This window comes from Myotis yumanensis, unplaced genomic scaffold (genome assembly GCF_028538775.1).
Source record: "Myotis yumanensis isolate MYYU_CA2020_CCGP unplaced genomic scaffold, mMyoYum1.0.hap1 SCAF_18, whole genome shotgun sequence".
In the NCBI taxonomy this organism is placed as follows: Eukaryota; Metazoa; Chordata; class Mammalia; order Chiroptera; family Vespertilionidae; genus Myotis; species Myotis yumanensis.
Window position 1 is genome coordinate 38,362,600 of NW_027223769.1, and position 20,958 is coordinate 38,383,557.

Here is a 20,958-nt window from a genome sequence, read left to right on the forward strand (position 1 = left end):
ATAAAAACATATTTTTAAAAAAACACACACGGCTGAAACCGGTTTGGCTCAGTGGATAGAGCGTCGGCCTGCGGACTGGGGGGTCCCGGGTTCGATTCCGGTCAGGGGCGTATGCCTGGGTTGCAGGCACATCCCTGGTGGGAGATGTGCAGGAGGCAGCTGATCGATGTTTCTCTCCCATCGATGTTTCTGGCTCTCTATCTCTCTCCCTTCCTCTCTGTAAAAAATCAATAAAATATATTTTAAAAAAAACAACACACACACACGGAGGGAGATGTTTAAACCATTGGCCATTTGGACACGGAAGGGACAGTTAGAAGGTAAGAGCAATATTTCAGGAGCCACGTCAGCAGGCTGGCGGGAGCCGGCGACCGCGGTGGCTGAGGGGGTGGGAGTCACGCTCCCTGTCCCCCTGCGTGTGTGACTCCTCCACACGCAGCGGGAAGCCTGGTCGCCGTGAGACTCGGCATCTGTCTTCTCATCTGAGACGCCCGCACACCCGCCCGCCGGGGTCCTTGCAGCCCCTTCCTCCGGGTGAGGACTGTGCGGCCCTGCAGGGAGGCGACACCCCAGATCTCACAGCTGGAAACACCGCCACAGGGTCAGCTTGTTCCCCAAGGCAACGGGGGGGGGGGGGAGCTTCCCATGCCCCACCCTCACCTGAACACCCATCACACTTGGCAGAGACAACCTCAGGCCCTGACATCACCTCCCGGCATGGAGCAGAGGCCTCCTCCTCCCCCTCCTCCTCCTCCCCCTCCTTCCCCTCCTCCTCCTCCTTCCCCTCTTCCCCTTCTTCCTCCTCCTGCTCCTCTATCTCCTCTTCCTACTCCCCTTCTTCTTCCTCCTCCTCCTCTGTCTCCTCCTCTCCCCCTCCTCCCACCACCTACAGAGGAGCTTAATGGCTCCCAGCACCAGCCGGGCAGGGCAGGCTTCTTACCCCGTCTCCTGGGAGCCTCCCTGTCTCATCTCATCCTCTGACCACAAAGCAGTTCACCGAAGGGGGCAGGGAGGGGGACCTCCACGCCCCCAGACGCAGCCTGACCACAACCCCCGTCCAGTCTGCGGGCCCAGGACGTGGAGAGAAGGACCCCGCCGTCGGCACAGACCGAGCCGCCGGCTCCAGGCGCAGTGTCCGCCGGCACAGATACGGAGACGCCTAAGCGACCAGCACAGGGGACAGAGCCCAGCCAGCAACCCAGGCACCACAACCCCTGCAGCCCCACTCACAGCGCACGGGCAGCTTCCCCAGACGGCAGCCAGGACCACGGATGCCGACTCTTCCTTATCATGCGTCTTAAAGAGCCCGCTGGAAAGATGTGTGTCGTTATGGTAATGGCTGCTTCACAGAGCAGAGACTCTGGGGTCCCCCCCGGGCGGCTTAGGTTTCCTGGCTTTTCAATACCCCACGGGAACCGTTTCTGTAACGAAGTGAAAGGCGTTTCAGGAGAAGAAACGAGCTGTCTTTCTCCTCCTCCCCAGGAATGTCCCTCAGAGCCACGGCCCCGGAGGCAGGAGCTGGCCTGGCTGTGGGACCCCCGAGCTCACACTGCCTCTCGGAGCCTCAGTTTCCCTGTCAGACACCACACTCGCCACACTGAGCTGCTCCCGCCGTCCTCGCGGTGAGGGGGGGACTAGCAGGCATGCCCACAGGTCAGGTGAGGAGGCCTGGCCAGCCCGGCCCCGCCCCCACCACCTGTGCCCGTCAGCTCAGTCCTTGTCCCCCTGGGCACCCACTGACCTTGCACCCAGGCTGGTGAGGAACTACCCTCCTACCCTCCCACCACACGCTAGCAAGGAGGTGTGTCCCCGTTTTACAGGGGAAGGAGCCCACACACCCACATACACCAAATCGAGACGGAGACTGCGGCCTGGGCCCCTCCGTGGGCCCCTCCTCCCCAGCCGTCAGCACACCACCCAGCACCCCTTCTGAAGGGCCAGGGGCCCCGCTGAGGGCTGCGGGCGGGGTCCCGGGAGGACTGGGTGCATCCATCCTAAGAAAAGGCCGCATGCAAACAGTTATCAAATCAGTTAGTATTGACACAACACTGCGACCAACGGCCCCCACCCAATGACGTCCTTCACCCCGAGTCCCATGCTGCCTTCGGCCTCCTCGGATCTGGACCTGTTCCTGGGCCTCTGACATAAGCCTCCTGGGCGTCTCCATTTCATACATGAGAAACGGAAGCTCAGAGAGGTTGACGCACTTGCCCGAAGCCACACAGCCAGGGAGCGCCCGGGGGTTCCCTCGGGAGCCCGAGTTCCGGTCCTCCAGACAGAAGCCACGTGAGTAATCGCCCCTGTTAATGATTGCAGACAGCGCGCCCTCTGCAAACAGCTGGCCGGCAGGTGCTCAGTAACCGCGGGAGTGCCTCCCGCACACACCAGCTGGGCGGCCAGCTCCTGCACGGCCCCGCGCCCACCCCCACCCCCACCCCCACCCGCAGGGCCCCCACCAACCCCTCTATACAGCCGGGGACAGGAGAGGGCCGTGCAGGGCTGGGGCCAGCATCTCCTGCCTTTCTTTGTCCCCCTCTTCAAGTGACCATCCGGGCCCCAGTGCCCATGTCCGAAAGGAGAGAAAGGCACCTGCCCCAGAGCCATGTCCCTGACCACAGACCCCGGGACCCCACGACGAAGGGCACCCCTGAGGTCAGCTGCCCCAGGGGGCTGAGCGTCCCGAGGCCCACTGCACGCCCCCAGCGGAGGGAAGGGTTTACAGGAGGCAAGGGCTGGAGGGGGAGGGGAGGGAGCACTCACCCAGGGACACAAAGGACTCGGGACTCTGGGGGTCCCACAGCAGTACTGCCGAGAGGAGGAGAAGCCCGTCAGCTGATCCCCCAAACTCCACAGTGAGGGGGTCGTCCACTCCTCTCGGGACCCAGGCCAGGCACGCCAGCTTGGAAAGCCACCCTCTTTGTGGTTCCCAAATGGGGGTGCATAAGAGCCTGGAGGCTCCCGCCAGCCTTGCCGCCATCACCCCCAGCCTGGCCCCCTCTGGAAAGGGGCCGCCATCACTCTGGGCCCCGTCAACTAGCTCCCCGACGGCCAGATGCCAGCAGGCGCACAGGGAGAGTGGCTCCTGGGCCCGAGGCCCAGCCGCCTGCGCGGGTTGGATGCTAATTGATACCGAAATGCCTCAGAACCCTGGGCCGCCGCCCCCCCCCCGCCACCCCCCACCCCCACCCCGGCCACCCTATTAAAATCAGAAGTTCGCACAGCCTACCGACCCCCGGACACACCCAATGCCAAGTTCCTAACCAGCAGAGCTGCTCTTGAAACTTCTCCAGAACCAACAAAAGAGGAATAAAGTTTTGCTTTGCTTCCCGATCGCAGACAATTTTGAAAATACAGAAAGTGTAAACAAAGGAGCGATGTATCAACAAAGCCCACAAGGATATTTCCGGAGGGACTCCTGCACCCACGGCCTGCCCGGGGCCTCCCTCGACAGGTGTCTGGGGTCAAAGTGCAGCCCCTTTGTCTCTCCCATTGGCCAGTGGGCGGAGGAGGCCTGAATCGTCTCCCCAGTCCAAGGCCCCCGCCCAGGCCCCCGCCCAGGCCCCCGCCCAGGCCCACCACTCAGGCTCCCTTGCTGGACTCCACATAAGCCACTGTCACCCATCAGCAATCCCTTTGTGCCCAGCTACACAGAAAGGGGGCCTGAGAGGGGGGTCAGCCTCAAAGCCCAGAGCACCCCGGGTTGGGGCAGGACCAGGAGGAGGGGGGATGTGGGAGGGGAGGTGGGCAGGGAGGTGGGCAGGCCGTGTGTTTTGCTCTTGTAGGATTTAACTTGAGACTCTGCCTGCCAAGGTGGGGTCAGCTCCCAATGGCTACTCAAACGGACCCCGCCCCCCCAGAACCCCGGGAGGCCAGGCTCTGGTCCCAGCTCCAGGCCCGACCTTTGACGACCTCAGCTTTCCCACCTGTAAGTGGGGCTCATCACTCCGGCCCTGACTCACAGGACCCCAGCATTCAAGGGGCGTCATGCCGTGGCTGTGTAAGCCACCTGCCTCATACCCTGGAGGGCGCCCCCTGCCCCCCCACCCCCATAAGAGGCCAAGAGCACCCACTCTCAAAGCCGGAGGATCTGAGGAGAGAGGACCCCATGTCCAGGCTCCGTCACCACCTCTGCCCGTTTCCGTCATGCGAAAGGTTAGGTTTGGGGTCCCCCCAGGGAGGATCCAAGTCAGGGGCCAGAGCCTGCCCACTGCCCCATCTGCCCCCCTCACTGGCGAGGGGCCTGCCCACTGCCCCATCTGCCCTCCCCTCACTGGCGAGGGGCCTGCCCACTGCCCCATCTGCCCCCCTCACTGGCGAGGGGCCTGCCCACTGCCCCATCTGCCCCCCTCGCTGGCGAGGGGCCTGCCCACTGCCCCATCTGCCCCCCTCACTGGCGAGGGGCCTGCCCACTGCCCCATCTGCCCCCCTCACTGGCGAGGGGCCTGCCCACTGCCCCATCTGCCCCCCTCACTGGCGAGGGGCCTGCCCACTGCTGGCTCTGGGTGGATGGCTTCCAACCCCAAGCCCCGGCTTGCCCTCCGGGAGGCTTCTCCTAGGGGCTGTTTTCACTTTAAACAGACACAGTGGACCCTTAAACAAGGGGGAGGGTGCTAGGGCTCCATCCCCACCCCCACCCAGTGCGAACCCCACGGGTACCTCTGACCCCCCAGAACTTGAATACAGTTCCTGCTCTCTGGCATCCGTGGGAGGTTGGTTCCAACCCCCCGCCCCCCAATACCCCAGCCCAGGTGCCCAGTCCCTCCTATGAAGTGGCCTTGAGGCCGTGGGAGCCGGAACAAAGCAGACCGGCGCCTCCGCATGGGGATTCCCAGCCACAGGGTCGGGAGGACGCTTCCCTCTGCGGCGGCAACACCTGGGGAGACCCTGGACTGGCCGTGTCTTTATTGAAAAAAACCCGGACGTACGTGGACCCTGTTGTCCAAGGGCCAGCGATATGCCGACACTGTCCGGCCCCCTGTCCGTGTCTGGGACACGCACAAAGCTGCCCTCTGCCACCGTAAGCCTGGCCTCCCCACAGCAGGGAGGCGGGTGCCGGGCCTGGGGGGCAGCGTGGTGCCCTCTCCCCGTCTGCCCTGTAGTCGGGGCAGTGGCATTGGCCCCTATGCCTGCCAGCCGGGGCCCTATCTGGGCACATTCTCCCTCCCCTTCCCCCCCCACACCCCGCAAGGGCCCTGGGTGGGGGGCCGAGGGCGGAGGGAGGGGACATGGGGAGACCATCCCCAGGCCCCAGCCAGACAGAGGAGTGGAGGGGAAGGGGTTGGGGCTGGGGTCCCAGTGGGCCGGCACCCTCCCCGGCTGCCCGCCTCTCAGGCCCGGGGGAGGGGCCGGCTCAGCCCTCCACCCAGAGGAGCCCGCAGGCGCCCCGCACACCGCAGGCCCCCCTGTGGCGCAGGCCCCCCTATGGCGCAGGCCCCAGGGCCGGCGGGCGCATCCCGGCCCCTCCCCCACCCCCCGGGCGCGCGCTCCAGCGCCGGCGGCCCCTCCCCGCAGCCCCCGCGCGCTCACCTGCCCCGCGCACCTGCCCCGCGCACCTGCCCGCGCTCCTGCCCCGGCGCCGACCGAATCCCCGCCGCCGAGCGTCAGCGCCCCGGCCGCCGGCGGGATGGGCCGTGCGGGCTGGGACGGCGGCGTGGCCGCAGGCGCCCCCCGCTGGCGATCGGGGTCCCGCCCGGCCCGGCCCAGCCCAGCCGCGGCCGCAGGCGGCGAAGGGGGGCGCCCCGCTCGCTCTGGCCCCCATTCCGCCGCGCCCGCCGGGTCAGCGTGGCGGGGGCGGGGGGGGGGCGCCGGGCGCCCCGGAACCGGGCAGGAAACGAGCCCTTTCGAACCTGCTCGCAGGGGCGCGCAAGTGTCTGGCTCAGGACGCGCCGGGCGCTGCGGCCACACTTTCCAGCAAACTCCTCCAGCTGCTCCTGCTCCGGCGCCAGACCCGCCCCGCACCCCAGGAACGCCCCGTTTCTGGAAGGATCCCTCCTCCGCGGACTCATGCCCTCCCGCCAGAGGAGGAAGCTGGGGTGGCCACCAGCGGCCTGGCTCGGGCCTTGAACTCCGAGGGGGTCCCGAGGTGGGATGGAAGCCCCCGCCCCGCCCCCTGCACCCAGTAGGTCCACCTTTATCCACCTGTCTGCTGGCACCAGGAAGCCAAAGCCCGCCTGAGAGAGCAGGTGCCCTCGCCCTTGCCGGTGTGGCTCAGTGGATAGAGTGTCAGCCTGCGGACTGAAGGGTCCTGGGTTCGATTCCCGGTCAGGGCACATGCCTGGGTTGCAGGCTCCATCCCCAGTAGGGGGCGTGCAGGAGGCAGCTGATCCATGATTCTCTCTCATCATGGATGTTTCTCTCTCTCTCCCTTTCTCTCTGGAATGAATTAATATATATATATGGAAAGTAGGTGTCCTCCCCCTGCGGCGTGGCTGGAGGTTGCTGGTTGAGTCCCAGGCAGGGCACACACCTGCTGGCAGGTTGCCGAGGCATCTGCAAGGGCAGCCGGTGGGTATTGCTCTGTTTCTCTCCCCCACCTTCTCTCTCTAAGCGTGTCCTCGGGTGAGGACTTAAAACAACAATAAATACATGAAAAAAATAAAGTAGGTGTCACAACTCACCCCACTCGCTGCTTCCCACAAGCCAGGGCGGGCCCAGAGTTGGCGGCAAAAAAAAAATCTGTCCCGTTTCCGCGGCACCAGGATGGGTGAGCAAGAGCCGCTCCGCTCCCCTGAGTCACGGCGGGGAGGGCCGGGACGGGGCTGAAGGGACCTGCGGGACCAGCGGGCGGGTAGGACACAGCCTCGGAGTGTCTCCCTTCCGCTGCCCCGAGCGCCCTGACACCAGTGAGAACCCGGGTCCCCACTGTGCTGAGAGGGGTGTCGGGCGCAGCTGTTATGCCCATTTCTCAGGTCCAACCTCAGAGGCCCCGCCGGAGCTCCACGGGCAGATTCTGGGGAATCTACAGTTTAACAGGCATCGGGTGATCCTACGACCGCAGGTTGATAAAACCCTGGTCCACTGGGAACCCCGTGGTGGAATCCGGAGCCAGGGACCCCAGCTTACCTTAGCTTAGAGGGAACCACCCGCAGGGGCCCAGCTGAGGAACTGGGGTGGGATGCTGGCAGGTGGAGACCTGCTTCCACTCCATACGGCGGGACACGGGGTCCCAGAGCCTCCGGACGGGGGCGCGGGGCCCTCTGGGCTGGAGCTGTGCCACTTTCCTGGCAAGGTCACTGCTGCGTCTGAGGGCTCACCCGGGAGATGTGAGCCGCGGGGACGCCCGGTTCCGGAACTGGGCGCGATGGTAGGCACACCTGATGCTCATCAAAGCCACAGCCCACGCCCGCACGAGGCCTCGCCCACCCTCCTCAGAACCACCTGAGGCTCCTGCTGGTGTCCTGCGGCCCCGGCGACCCTGGAGAGGGAGGGGGCCCGGGCGGGATGGCCCCTCTGGCCCCTCCAGCGTCCAGGAGCCCTCCCCCTCTGCAGGGAGCGATGCTGCGGCTTCCACCCACGTGTCACCTTTCCCCGGAGCTCTGACCAGCTCTCCCAACAGCAGACGGGAAACAGCGGGGGCGGGGGGTAGGGGGGCGGGCGTCCAGCATGCCTCCGCTCACCCTCCACTGCCAGGCGGCTTCCCTGCGGGGGCACCTCAGGGCGCGGCCTGGTGGTGGCTCCATCCTCAGTGACTGCGAAGGAGCCAATGTCGGAATCGCCCGGAGGCCTCATGAAGAAAAACTCACAACACACACACACCGCGGCCCCACCCTGCTTCTGGTTGAGCAGGTCTGGCGTGGCTCCCAAGAATTTTACCTTGTCCGTCCGAGCTCCCAGCCGTCGGAGCTCCCAGCCAGCACGGATGCTGCTAGTCCCGGGCAGCTGGGCTCTGAGATTCTGCTGTCCAAACAGGGTGGGGGTCCCAGTCCCAGAGGTCCTGACCCCCAGGTCTGCGAGTTCTCGGGATGCCTTATCCAACACCCAGGTGAGCCCGGCCGCGTGGCTCGGTGGCTGAGCCTGGGCCTCTGAACCAGGAGGTCACGGTTCCACTCCCAGTCCCGGGCACGTGCCAGGTTATGGGCTCCATCCCCAGTGTGGGGCGTGCAGGAGGCAGCGATGGATGATTCTCTCCCATTGCTTCTATCTCCTTCTCCCTCTCTCTTCCTCTCTGAAATCAATTTAAAAAAACCCAGGTGAGCTCATTAGCGACCGGATGGGCCGGATGGGCCTTCCGGGGGAGAGGAGAGGCTGCCCCAGGTGGTGCTGGGTGAACCGGCCGCCATTGGAGGAAGAGCTTTTAGATACCAGCTCCCACTGGACTACCACCACCACCACCAGCCGACAGAGGGAAGAGCCTCGTGTTTGAAGAGAAAACTTACACAGGAAGATGTTGTAGTCGTTCTGCTGGGAGAAGGCGGCAGAGGAGATCCAGTCCACGCTGAAGGGCTGTCATTAAACGTGGACTGTCCCTCTCCAGGGGGGAGGGGGCGTCTCCAAATGCCGCAGCCAGTGTGTTCGTCGCTCTCTTTTAAAAAAAAAAATAATAATTTTTTTTATTGATTTCAGAGAGGAAGGGAGAGAAATAGAAACATCAATGATGAGAGAGAATAGTTGATCGGCTGCCTCCCGCACGCCCCCTACTGGGGATGGAGCCCACAACCCGGGCATGTGCCCTTGACTGGAATCGAACCCGGGACCCTTCAGTCCGCAGGCTGACGCTCTATCCACTGAGCCACACCAGCCAGGGCCTGTTTGTTGTTTCCATTACCCACTCTGGTGACAGCCCCAGAGATCATGTGCCATTCGCCCTCCCAGGGGCCGCACCCACCAGGAGGGCCAGCGCCTGCTCCCAGAGAGCGGTCAGCATTTGCTGCCTGCCTGCGGCTCTCACACCCCACACCCTTCTCCCGGCAACCCAACCTGACGACGCAGGGCACTGGCCGGAAGAGATGCTGGAGGAACCCGCCATCTACTCCTGCTGCCTCCTCACACAGACGACTGTCAAAAAGAAAAGTCACGCCCTGGCTGGTGTGGCTCAGTGGATAGAGCATCTGCCTGCGGACTGAAGGGTCCGGGTTCAATTCCAGTCAAGGGCACATGCCCGGGTTGTGGGCTCCATCCCCATTGTGGGGCATGCAGGAGGCAGCCGATCCATGATTCTCTCTCATCACTGATGTTTCTTTCTCTCTCCTTCCCCCTTCCTCTCTGAAATCAATACAAATATAAAAAAAGAAAAGTCAGGATAGCTACCCGGCAGCTCAAGCACAGGAGTTCAGGGGGGTGGGAAGGGAACACAGCTTCTAGCCACTACAAATCAAGGTGTTAGCAGGCGTGTGTTACTCAGACACATGGAGGTAAATGAATAACACCCCCCACACCCCCAAACCACCCACAGTTGGAAGTGGCGGCCTCAGGGGAGGGAGAAAGTGGGGAGCGGGTGGGAGACAAACCTTTCGAACCATTTGGCTTTAAACGATGACATTTGGCTCCTCGCTGTCTTGGCAGGGCCTCCCCCCGACCCCACCCACCCCACCCCACCCCACCCCATCCCTGGGCCTTCACGTTTCTATTCCACAGGGGTCGCCTTGTCCCCTCACCTGCAGTCCTCCGGGGCGCCGGCTTGCCTGCCGTGTGAAAGCCGTTTTCCCGAATTGGGTTCTAGGAAAGTCAAGCTGTGTGATGGAACCACTTCCAACTACCTCGCGTGCTTGTGCCAAAAAGTCACGTCGGAGACGCCGCCTGCCGAGCGATTGGAGGACAAAACCTCGGTTTGCAGCCGGAAGCGGGCAGGAGCGGGTCTGAGCATGGACACACCGATAGGCCACTTGATACCTTCGACAGCCCCTCCTTCCCTGCCCCTTGGATGTTGGCATTAAACATCGGCGTTTTAAAATCTCTAAGGGATCCCCGGTCGACAGCGTTTTAATCCCCTGTTTTCAAACAGGAGCTAGTTACTTGCTTTAGATACATACACATCTATTCACAAACTAACGCTCTTTCCAGATGGATCCTGTGAGGTCAGTCTGTTTGCGGTTTTAAATGGGGGGGGGGTGCGTGTGTGTGTGTGTGTGTGTGTGTGTGTGTTGACAAGCAAGAAGCATAAAGCCTTTTACTTACAAGGGGATAAATGGCCCCAATTTAAGTCAACGCCGTCGAATTCCCGAGCTCAGTGGGTAAAACACAGGCCATCTCCTCACAGACTTCCCTGGACAAGCACAGAGGAAAGTCTACAACCACATAGTAGGCGCTTTACGTAGTGATTTCAAAAAAATATCTCCCCCCAAAAAAATGGCAGCCCGGGGCTGCTAAGGCTTACGGGGTTCGCTGTGTGACCTCCCCCCCAGCTGTCCCGCACCCCTTTGCCAACAAAACTCTCCGGTGGATTTTTCCCGACAAAATCCCGGCAGCCCTGCGTTCTCGGACCCGGGGCTGCACCCTACTTCTCACCAGCTTCCTCTTTGCTCGCCAGGCGGCCCCTCCTACTTTCAGACAGAGAATTATTTTCATTTATTTTGGGGGAGGGGGCGATAACTTATATTTAGAGAGAGTTTTAGATTTAGTTGCTGCCATTACTGAAGGGTCTTTAAAGGATCGAGTTTGAGGGGCAATGGTGGGGAGCCATCCGTATAACTGTGTTTTTTTTCCATCTGTTTTGTCCACGGCAGCGTTTTCTAAACACTGGAAATTGAGGAGAAGGGACAGGGTGGTTTCAGATGGCCACGGGGCCTTTATGACCCTTCGATCCTCGCACGTACCTTGCAAGATGAGGCTTCTCGAGCAGCTCCTGAAAACGCACCAACAACAAGATAAACCGGAGCCGTTTCTGTTTAGATAACTCGGGTTGGAAGAAAAGGGCCACCACATGGCAATACTGTGTAACAGCCCCGCTCTGGGGGAGCTGGGCCGCGCCGGGCAGCCACAAAGGGGCATCTGACGTGTTCGTGCAGCAAAGCTACTCGCAAGCCAAAGTATGCACCCAGAATGCATGGTGGGGAGCCGCAGAATCCGGCAGGGGACGCCTCCATGTAAAAGCAAAGACCCCCGCAAAGTACATGTGTGCAGACATGTTTATGTATGTCAACGCATTTTGTTATTTATCGATTTGAGAGAGAGAGAAATTTGTTCCACGTATTTACGCATTCATTGGTTGATTCTTGCATGTGCCCTGACTGGGACTTGAACCCACAACCTTGGTGTATCGGAATGACACTCTAACCAACGGAGCTGCCCAGCCAGGGCTGTAAGTGCGTTTTTTAAATCTGGGCTACATCCCAAATCACCAAAGCGGCCGGCGTGCGGGAGCTCAGGGGGCCGAGGGGGCAGGGCAGCAGACCCCTGACCCAGGTGCCCCCATGTTGCCTGCGATCCTTCCCCGTGGAACTCACACTCAATTGCTGAGAAATAAAGGACATCCATTCTGGGGGGGTGGATCGCTCATGCGCCAACTTCCCACGGGAGAGACTATCTAACAGGATTATACTTTCTGCTTGTTTGTTTAAAGAGAATTGCCAGTGAATGTGTAAGAAGGGAGAACATACTTTCAACCATAAAGATTTTAAAAAATAGTAATGAATGTGGGAGAAGCGAGCGGGCTGGAGCGGGCGGTTGTCTAGACTCCTGTTCACACTACATCAGCCTGGGACTCCGTGCGCTTCCCGGCTCGGGCGGTCCAGGCAGCCCCGGGGGCCCAGCCACAGCCGCCAACTCCTCTCAGAAATGGTTTGGTGGCACGTGGCTACGAATCCTGCTTCCTCCGCTCTTGGGAGGAGCAAACCTTTTCATGACTCTAACGGGCCGTGCGGTGGCGCATCCCCACACTCAGGACCCCTTGCATTAAAGCAAAGGAGAAAGCGGGTGGGCCTGTGTGAATGGAAGTCGGCTGCTGGCCTGGTGGTGGCCGGGGCCAGGCCAATGCCTGCCTTCGCCCAGGACCTGGCTGGGCAGGAGGGCACAGCAGCACCTGAAGGCACCCCCACGCCACTCCCGGAGGCACGAGGACGAACGCCCGCAGATGGGCCCTCGCTGTCGGGGAAAAGCTCTCCTGCCCACGCGGGGGCTGTCTCGGGAATGACAAGACGAATTACGTTCAGGCGTCACACAAAGGTTCGGACCAGAGGCTGTGAAGGTGAAGGAGAGCACAGAGCCTTTATTGAAGTGGGGTGATGAGGTGTGAGCCGGGGCGAGCCCTGGGGGGCAGCGGGGCGTAGAAATGCGATTTATAAAATTTTCAAGGCAAACGATGGGCATCTTTGAAGACATCGTCGTTAGCTTAAAAAAAAAAAAAAAAAAAAGCTTCCGGGATGCGATTCACTCATAGTTTTGATCACCGGTGCCCGGGGTGACGGGACCTCAGGACGTGCGGAGATTTCATAAATCGTTTGTATCAAATCTCTTTTTTTTTTCTGGTAAACTCCTTCGCGCCTCGGCAGCGGTCACTAGACAGGACTGGGGAGCTCTTGAGACAACTCAAACCTCCAGCACCTCCCAGGAGTCCGCACTTCTGAGCACAGAAGGCAACGCTGATCGGAGGAAATAAACAAGAAGGTTATTACACACAGGCACGGGCTCGCCACGCCTCTAACGCAACGCATCTACGTACAGAGTCCGCTAAGAAGCCTACCGCGCCTTCCGTCCGGGACGACCCAGGCTGCCCCTCCCCGCCCTCGCCCGCAGGTGCGTGCGTGAGCCCGTGCTCTTACAGGGACCACGGAGGCCTGTGGCAGGCCTTTGGGTTCCTTGGGGCGACAGGGTTTGCAAAAGACTCATGTTAACAGGGGACCCCTGGACGCTCTCTGTGGAAATCAGAGAGGGGTCTTAAACCTCGGGGCTCAGTGGAGGAACGAAGAGACCCCGCAGGCGAGCGTAACCAGAGGCACTGCTGACGGGGCGTGGGAAAGCGCGTGCGTGGCACGGAGCCCGGCCTGGACGGGGAGGGCAGCTACATGCAGGGAAGGCGCCGACCACCAAGCATCTCTCTCGCATCTCACAGGTGCCCCTGCCTGGACCATGGGAGACAGGACCGAACAGCCTTCCCCAGGCCTCCCCCGACCCGCACCCACCGTCCAGGTAGCGGCCAGTTTTACTTCACAGCCGCTCTTTACATCAGCACCTTTAGGATAAACCAAGACTCCAGCCCAGCCGGCGTGGCTCAGTGGTTGAGCATCGACCTATGAACCAGGAGGTCAGGGTTCAATTCCCGGTCAGGGCACAGGCCTGGGTTGTGGGCTCGATCCCCAGTGTGGGGCGTGCAGGAGGCAGCCGATCCACGATTCTCTCTTATCATTGATGTATCTCTCCCTCTCCCTTCCTCTCTGAAATAAATAAAAATATATATTAAAAAATAAAAAGATAAGCCAACACGCCTAATGAATTCACCAGACTACCTGCCTGGCGGAGACCTCGCTGGCATCCGGCTGCTGTGGGAGAGGGAGCCACGGCCACAGGGAACTCACGGACTTAAGTTAAACGAAAGAGGATGTGCTAATACCCAGCAACACTCGGCGAAACGCGCAGGTGGCGGCCCCCTGACCCCCTTGCTGTCTAGCATCTGCTCCTGCGACATCCCGGCATTTCTCCCATCAAACCAGGAGGCACCCCCAGTCCGTAACCACCACAGGGGCGCACCACCTCCACCCCCGGGCTCCCTCTCTCCGCAGCGCCATCTCCTTCCGCTGGTGGGCGATGGGCCAGGTTCAACCTGACAGCACAGACTTTAGCCGCAAATGCAAAGGCCGAGGGCTTAAGAGAGAAAAAAACGTGCCAGGAAAGAGCAAGGCAAACACGAGCAGCTTATCAACTCAGAACCGCGCTGGAGTAAATATTTGACTCTGGATAGCAAATAGGCCCGTTTCTAGGCAATTCTTCTGGTTAATAATTCTGTCAACATCCAATTCATTGAGCTCATTATCTCTGATGAAGAGAAGGGGCCTCAGGTGCAAAGTCAACACACCTCACGAGGACACGCCTCACGGGGACATGGCCCACAAGGACACGCCTCACAGGGACACGCTTCACGGGGACATGGCCCACAAGGACACGCCTCACGACGACATGCCTCATGGGGACACGGCCCACAAGGACACGCCTCACGGGGACATGGCCCACAAGGACACACCTCACAGGGACACGCCTCACGGGGACATGGCCCACAAGGACACGCCTCACGACGACATGCCTCATGGGGACACGGCCCACAAGGACACGCCTCACGGGGACATGGCCCACAAAAACACGCCTCATGAGGACACGGCCCATGAGGGCACGGCCCACGAGGACACGGCCCACGAGGACACGGCCGAGTTTCCACGCCACGTGAGTGACATCGCACTAGGACCTGGCTTGTCGTGCTGAGCACCAAGCAGCATGCTAACGTGTCCATAAACGTGAACACGGATTCTGCCCGCCCTGTCCTGACAGAACGCAGGGCCTTTGCCTTGCGGTGTCGAGGCCGGGAAGGCACCTCCGGGCACGCTCAGGCCTGTGGGTCTCCGCTGAACGCGGCTCTGTTCCCTAAGCGTCTCCCCGTGAACCGCGCACAAGGGGAATCGGGAGGAAGCGTAGCTATGACACCTAACATTCCTCCTCGGGTAAGTGTCAGAGCCATTTAGCGGACGCTTTGCTCACAAGGCGCCTCGTGGGAAGGCTGCCCCCAGCCCCCGCGGACAGTTCAGTGGGCGCGGGAGCCGGCGGGAGGATCAGCTCTCCCGGCCATCATCGAGGCCTGTCGGTGTCGGTCCCGGCTAGACTGGCAGCGCCGTTTTTATAGCCAGCATCTACCTTCTGAAAAGTTAACTGAGAGGCCATGCATTTCCCACCAACATTCCTGATGAGTGACTAACACACTAAGAAACCAGCAGTGTGCTAGGACAGAAGGAAGGGACAAAACTCTAGATTACTATCAAAACTGACATCATGTCCTCATCACTGACAAAAACACTAGCAAAGCTCTAGGGATTTTTAGAGTGACCTTGACAGCCACACCCTGTCACCGGGGAGGTCACGGCCGTGAGCACGTCACAGCCATTCCGCGTCCTGCCCGGCCGGTGTGGCTCAGCAGCTGAGCGTCAATCCATGAACCAGTTTGATTCCCAATCAGGGCACAGGCCCAGGTTGCAGGCTCAACCCCGTGTGGGGCGTGCAGGAGGCAGCCGATCCATGATTCTCTCTCATCACTGATGTTTCTATCTCCCTCTCCCTCTCCCTTCCTCTCTGAAATCAATAAAAATGTTTTTTAACATCGGGTCTGCCGCTCACAGCGGTCACACTCTCCTGACCGGCCCACAGTCTGGAAACCCCAAAGCCTAGTCCACAGGGCACGGCAAACACAGCTCACACGCAGCACGGCGTGGGGGAGGGGACGGGAAGAACACACGTGGGCATCTGAGGCGCCAAAGGGGGGCTGTTAGCACTTTCCCTGCCGCCCACGCTCTGTCTGAGCCCAAGCACAGAACCTGAATGTGAACGGAGGTTCCAGATGCGGGAACAGTAAGACACACTCTCGACAGGACGGACGTACAGCGGGACCCTTAATCCTGAAGACCGGACTGCACGGCGGCTACGTGTGACGCCAGCCGGTCCCTGGTCCAAGCAAGAGCTGGAAGCCACAGGCAACCTCTCCGAGCGAGACACACGCTGAACCCAGCGCCTGCACGGACACCTCCAGCCGGGAGGGAGAACACCCAACCTTCCCATCGACACAGAACCGCCGGGTCTGGGCCGACACCTCTGACCACGGCACCTCTAACAACCAGCATGTACATGTTTCTGATGACGCTTTAAGGAGCGTCGACATGGACCGGGCACACACACATGCACACACATGGCCGCTGGCAGAGCCCGTGTTCCACACCCCGGCAAAGGCAGGCCGTGGCTCGTGGATGCGGGCGGCTGTCTCCCTGAGGGACACGCACGTGGTGGGTCTGCCAAGTCTTTAGTATCAAGACCCGGAGAAGGGAAACGGCGGGGGTCGCACGCACGGATGGGAGGCCACAGAACAAATGAGCAGGCAAAGTGAGCGTTCTTCAGAGTCTTTTACTTCGATTGAACAAGGAACAGCGCCGACGCTGTTCGCTGCAAGGTACACAGTATTCACGAGAACAGTGCTGGTCGTCTGAGGAAATGCACACGCCTCAGGTTCTCCTCCACGCTTTTTCTCTCTTTTAGAAAGATACTGTTTACCAAAAAGAAACGTCAGCAGTACAGGAAAAACGATTTTCCCAATAAATGTACGAAAACCTAAGATTCCCAATGGAATCAAGATTATCTTCCCGCGATCACCACCTTGCAAACAATCACATGCTTGTGGGGCACCCTGTCCGCGCCCTACGAGGACGTTCACGGTCGACAACGGGGGCGATTCTCTAAGAGACACCAGTGCGGCCGCGGCACACGGGTCTCCGCAGGTACTGAGCGTCCGCAGTGGGCAGCTAACACTGAATTCCATTTTATTGTATAAATAATTGTTCCCTTAGCGGTAAACCAGAGTCTACACCTTCGCAACAGTCCTAGGAAATAAATACTGTGATTATGCACACGACAGGTCATGACAGAACTAGTTTCGAAGAACAAACAGCAGCTCGACACCCTGGATGAAAACCCTGATCGGAATCCAATGGGCACCTTCAAATTTAAAACATTGTCCAGGTAACATCACATCGAAAGTCACATGGTTCGCACGAGGCTGGAGTCTCCGGTTCCGGAACACGTTTTTCGGTTGTGAATTAAAGTAACGAACACATTGGAAATGGTTGATTTCAGGGATGACGTCGGTGTTGGTCTGACTCCCGCGTTATTTTCTTTATAAAAAGTTGCACTCAGTGTCCATTCATGGTCTGATTGGTCTTCAGTATTTCATTAGTGCATACAAAAGAAACTCCTAAAACCGACAGTGCTTCACACGTGTGTATGTATGCATACATAAGACAATCTCGTCTCAGACATGGCTGTCACGGACAGAGCCACACACACCGATGCTAGACATGAGCGCTTCCACCTACAGACAGCGATTTCAAAAATTCACTTACATTCATTTGATCACAGTAAATATTCCCAAACTCAACGTGTGACACGTGACAGAATATACATCTTGTTTGCACCCGAAGCTGACCACCACCGACATGTACAGTGTGATTGAAACAAGCCGATATTTAAAAACGTTTTAATTCAAGATAACAATTCCATGGGAGGAGGCGGAAGACTGGGAGGACAGGAAGTATTTGGTCTTCGTGAGGCAATACAAAACAGACCATTATCAAAGACCATTTCGTTTGGAAAGATCGAAAATACCAAAAGCATCAAGTGGATATAAGAAAATAGCTTTTGTCCGTGTGATTTAATTAAAGCTGTTTACAGGTAGGTATTCCCTCCCACGGGAGCATGAACTTTAAAAAAGAGATGAGAGACAGGCAGGCGCAGAGCCCGGGCGGGAGGCGCCGCGTGCAGAGTCCGCAGCCAGGGCTCGCGAGGCAGGTGGGGGACGGACATGTGGCCTCTCGCCCGATCACAAGTTTAAAAAAAACCACAGAGGAAACAAACATGGAATCTCATACCTGCCCACTGCCCAGCCGACAGCACGAGAGGAAGCGGGTGCCGGTTCACGTTCGGAGATGAGCGAGCTGTTCAGTGTTTACACAAAGTACATAGTACGGATATATATTCGTTTGTACAAAATAAAATCAATGTCATTTGCCACCATCAACACCTTTACTCGAGGGAGGAGACGTGCTCGCGGCGGCCGGTCCTGGGGGCCCCCCTAGGTCATTCAACGCAGAGCAAGTCGAGTGCGAGAGCTAGTCACGTCCCCACGCGTGGATGTTAGGATGACAATTCAGATTATTTTGCAAACTAATCCTGAGAAAAATCTGTTTACAATTTAAACAGTAATGTTATGTAAAAAGTCTTAACAAATCCACTATTACAAATATCGATTTCCTATGTGGTCGTCTATATATACACACAATAAAATGGTAAATATATGCAAAAATATTTTAAAAACACATGCACAGACCACTTCCCCCTGGGAATCTGGGCTTCCTATGAGAGACCTGTTCTCCTCCCCGTCCTCCAAAACCCCCCTCCTCCCCCCACCTCCCGACTCTGCTCCCTAACTCTGCATAAAGCCAGAGAAATAGATCCACTTTACATTCAGGCTTTGAACCTGAAACGACCCTGTTGTAGCAAATGACTTATCAAACGAGCAGCCCTCCCCCCGTTTTGCGTGTGTTTTGCTTTTGCCGCTGTCAGTCTTCATGATCCATCGCGACGAGCCGGGAAAACACACAGTTGCTCAATCAACACGTGGCCAGCACCGGCTCCTGAACGGGTCCCAGGAGGCCCGGGGCCGCTGTCGGGGCGTGAGGTCACTGCACACAGCAGGCGTCCGTGGCACCGCCGACTACCTGCACAGGTCGGCCAGGGGCGCGTCCCTCTTGTGCTTCCTCCGCTTGCCGTGGAAGCACTGGTTAGTGGGTTTGCCTGGATGCGGCTTGTTTGCCACCAGGACACCATGGCTGGTGGGAGCTGTACCTGGGAAGCCTTTGCTGGAAGAACGGAAGAGCCGGGCGGGTCCGTGCTGCGGGAAGGAAGCGGGCAGAGACGTCAGTACCATGAGGCGCCCGCACGGCTCACCCCACCCCCGGGAGCTCTCAAACCAGGGCTCCTCCCGAGCTGCGGAACCGGCGCTCTGTCCCTGGGATGCCGAGCGCAGACCACCCTGCCCTGGAGCCTGCCAGCCAGGATGCCACAGAAGTGGCCCCGGGCTCCGTCACCTGCCACGTTCACCGCCCCTCGGGGCGATCCGATCGGGGCACGGGCCTGAGGCCGTGCCGGTGAAGGACCTGCAGGTCAGCGGAGGCATGCGTGACGGACATGCCCAGCGCGGGGAGAGGTGGGATGGCCTCAGGCCGGGCCGGGAGCAAATGGCTTCTCCCCCATCAGGTGCAGTGCCCGTGATGATACAACTTCAGGCAACAAAACAGCTTAAAATGGAGGCGCTCTGAGGCCTTTGTAATTGAAAGCTGATGCCAAACACGGACCATTTCAGCCCAGACACCTGCATCGGCCATGAACACATCCCAGGGCCCGCTATTCCCAGGTGTGCGCACGCGGCCACGGGTCACACTGAGCTGCCCCTGCAGAGACTTAGGTGCAAGGAGACCCTTTACAGCCGCTGCGGCCTCTCTGCTGAGTCTGGGATGAGGGGGTGGGCCCGGCATCGCACCAGGACCAGGACGGGACGCCGGGAGGTCTGTGTCCCGGGCCCTGTCACTAGGAGCCCGTCGTGCAGTGCAACCTCTTAGAACCAAGCAGGTTGGCTCTTTAACCTGAGTCTCCTGCAAACCCACGCCGTACACGTGTAACTGGCATGTAAGAAGCTGGACAAGCGCTGCACTGAATGCTCAGTGACGCACACGTGTAACCGACATGTAAGGGACAACATACTCTGCGCTGCCTGCTCACAGTGACACACACGTGTAACTGGCATGTAAGAAGCTGGACAAGCGCTGCACTGAATGCTCAGTGACGCACACGTGTAACCGACATGTAAGGGACAACATACTCTGCGCTGCCTGCTCACAGTGACACACACGTGTAACTGGCATGTAAGAAGCTGGACCTGCGCTGCATTAAGTGCTCAGTGACACACACGTGTAACCGACATGTAAGGGACAACATACTCTGCGCTGCCTGCTCACAGTGACACACACATGTAACTGGCATGTAAGAAGCTGGACATGCACTGCACTGAATGCTCAGTGATGCACACGTGTAACCGACATGTGAGGAACAATGACACACATGTGTAACTGACATGTAAGGGACATGTTCCACACTGCCTGCGCACAGCGACACACACATGTAACTGGCATGTAAGAAGCTGGACCTGTGCTGCACTGAATGCTCAGTAACACACGTGTAACCGACATGTGAGAGACGACAATGACGCACACGTGTAACTGGCATGTGAGGACAATGACGCACACGTGTAACTGACATGTGAGGGACGACACGCTCCGCGCTGGCTGCTCAGGAGAAGCGTGCTCACGCACCTGTGACTTGCTGGCGCTGCTGGGTGTGGCGGGGGCCGGGGCGCTCTGCACCTTCCCCCCCGCCGGCGAGGACTCCACGGCCACCTCCTGCGACCCCACTCGGCTCCCGGGGGACGGACGGCAGAGCAGCTGCTTCGGGGTTTTGCACGGCGTGGCGTCCGAGTCCTGACACAGGTCGCGTGGGTTACAATGTGGCATGTGAATAACAGTCAACGTTCAAAAAGAAACCCATTTCAGCTAAGTGCTCCCGGACCCATTTAAACATCTGGGAACTGAAGGAAGCACAGAGGACTGTACGAAGAGCAGTGGTTACATTTTCCTCCGAACACTGAAAGTGGCTCATTCCCCAGAGGGTGTCTATTCGTTCTTCCCTCCCGGGCACGTCTGCCTCCGCCCCTGCGTCTGAGCCGCCTCGCTCTGCCCGTGAGGCCTTCGCCCCCCGACACCATGCAGGTGCTGTCGGCATGGAAACAGCGTCCTTCCCACATTCCAGCCCCCTGCCTCTCGCCTCCCCGGCCAACATGCAGCACTGGGGGGCCGTCTCGGGTCTCAGTGCCGTAAACTCCATCAACCCGAGGGGAAGGGGAGCTGTGGGAGTGATCCCCAAGTCCCCCCGGGAAAGGCGGAGAACAGACAGGCTGCTGGGGGTGGTAGGGGACGCCAGGGCCGCTGACAGGTCTGCGTGGGTGGTGGGCCTGTGTTGGGATCAGCTGGGTGACGGCTGTCCGGCACTCTGAGTGCACTGGAAGCGAGGAATCAGACGTTTTAAACGTGAACTTGACGTTACAGCCCAGCCAGTTAACATCCCACCAGGAGGCTCCGAAGCATCTGAGGGAGGAGCCTCGCAGAGCAACGCACGCGCTCCACCTGCGGATGCTGACCGCCTTAGACGCCCACGGGGACCCCGGGTGGGGTG

General features: G+C 59.5%; 2 protein-coding genes across 3 annotated transcripts in view; both read right to left on the minus strand.

The window, feature by feature from the left end:
- Positions 1 to 1,414, minus strand: part of ADCY7 (adenylate cyclase 7) — a 34,590-nt gene extending 33,176 nt beyond the window's left edge. Inside the window, exon 1 of the mRNA XM_070398355.1 lies at positions 1,231 to 1,414. The gene's annotated coding sequence lies outside the window, so the exon portion shown is untranslated. The remainder of the gene's footprint in view (positions 1 to 1,230) is intronic.
- A 14,592-nt stretch (positions 1,415 to 16,006) lies between these two features.
- The window catches only part of TENT4B (terminal nucleotidyltransferase 4B), a 39,450-nt gene continuing 34,498 nt past the window's right edge, over positions 16,007 to 20,958 (minus strand). For both annotated transcript variants that reach the window (XM_070397784.1, XM_070397783.1), the window contains 2 exons: positions 20,043 to 20,207; positions 16,007 to 18,565 (listed from right to left, as the gene is read on the minus strand). In XM_070397784.1, coding sequence (XP_070253885.1) covers positions 18,389 to 18,565; positions 20,043 to 20,207 — 342 coding nt within the window. In that variant the 3' untranslated portion in view covers positions 16,007 to 18,388. The remainder of the gene's footprint in view (positions 18,566 to 20,042; positions 20,208 to 20,958) is intronic.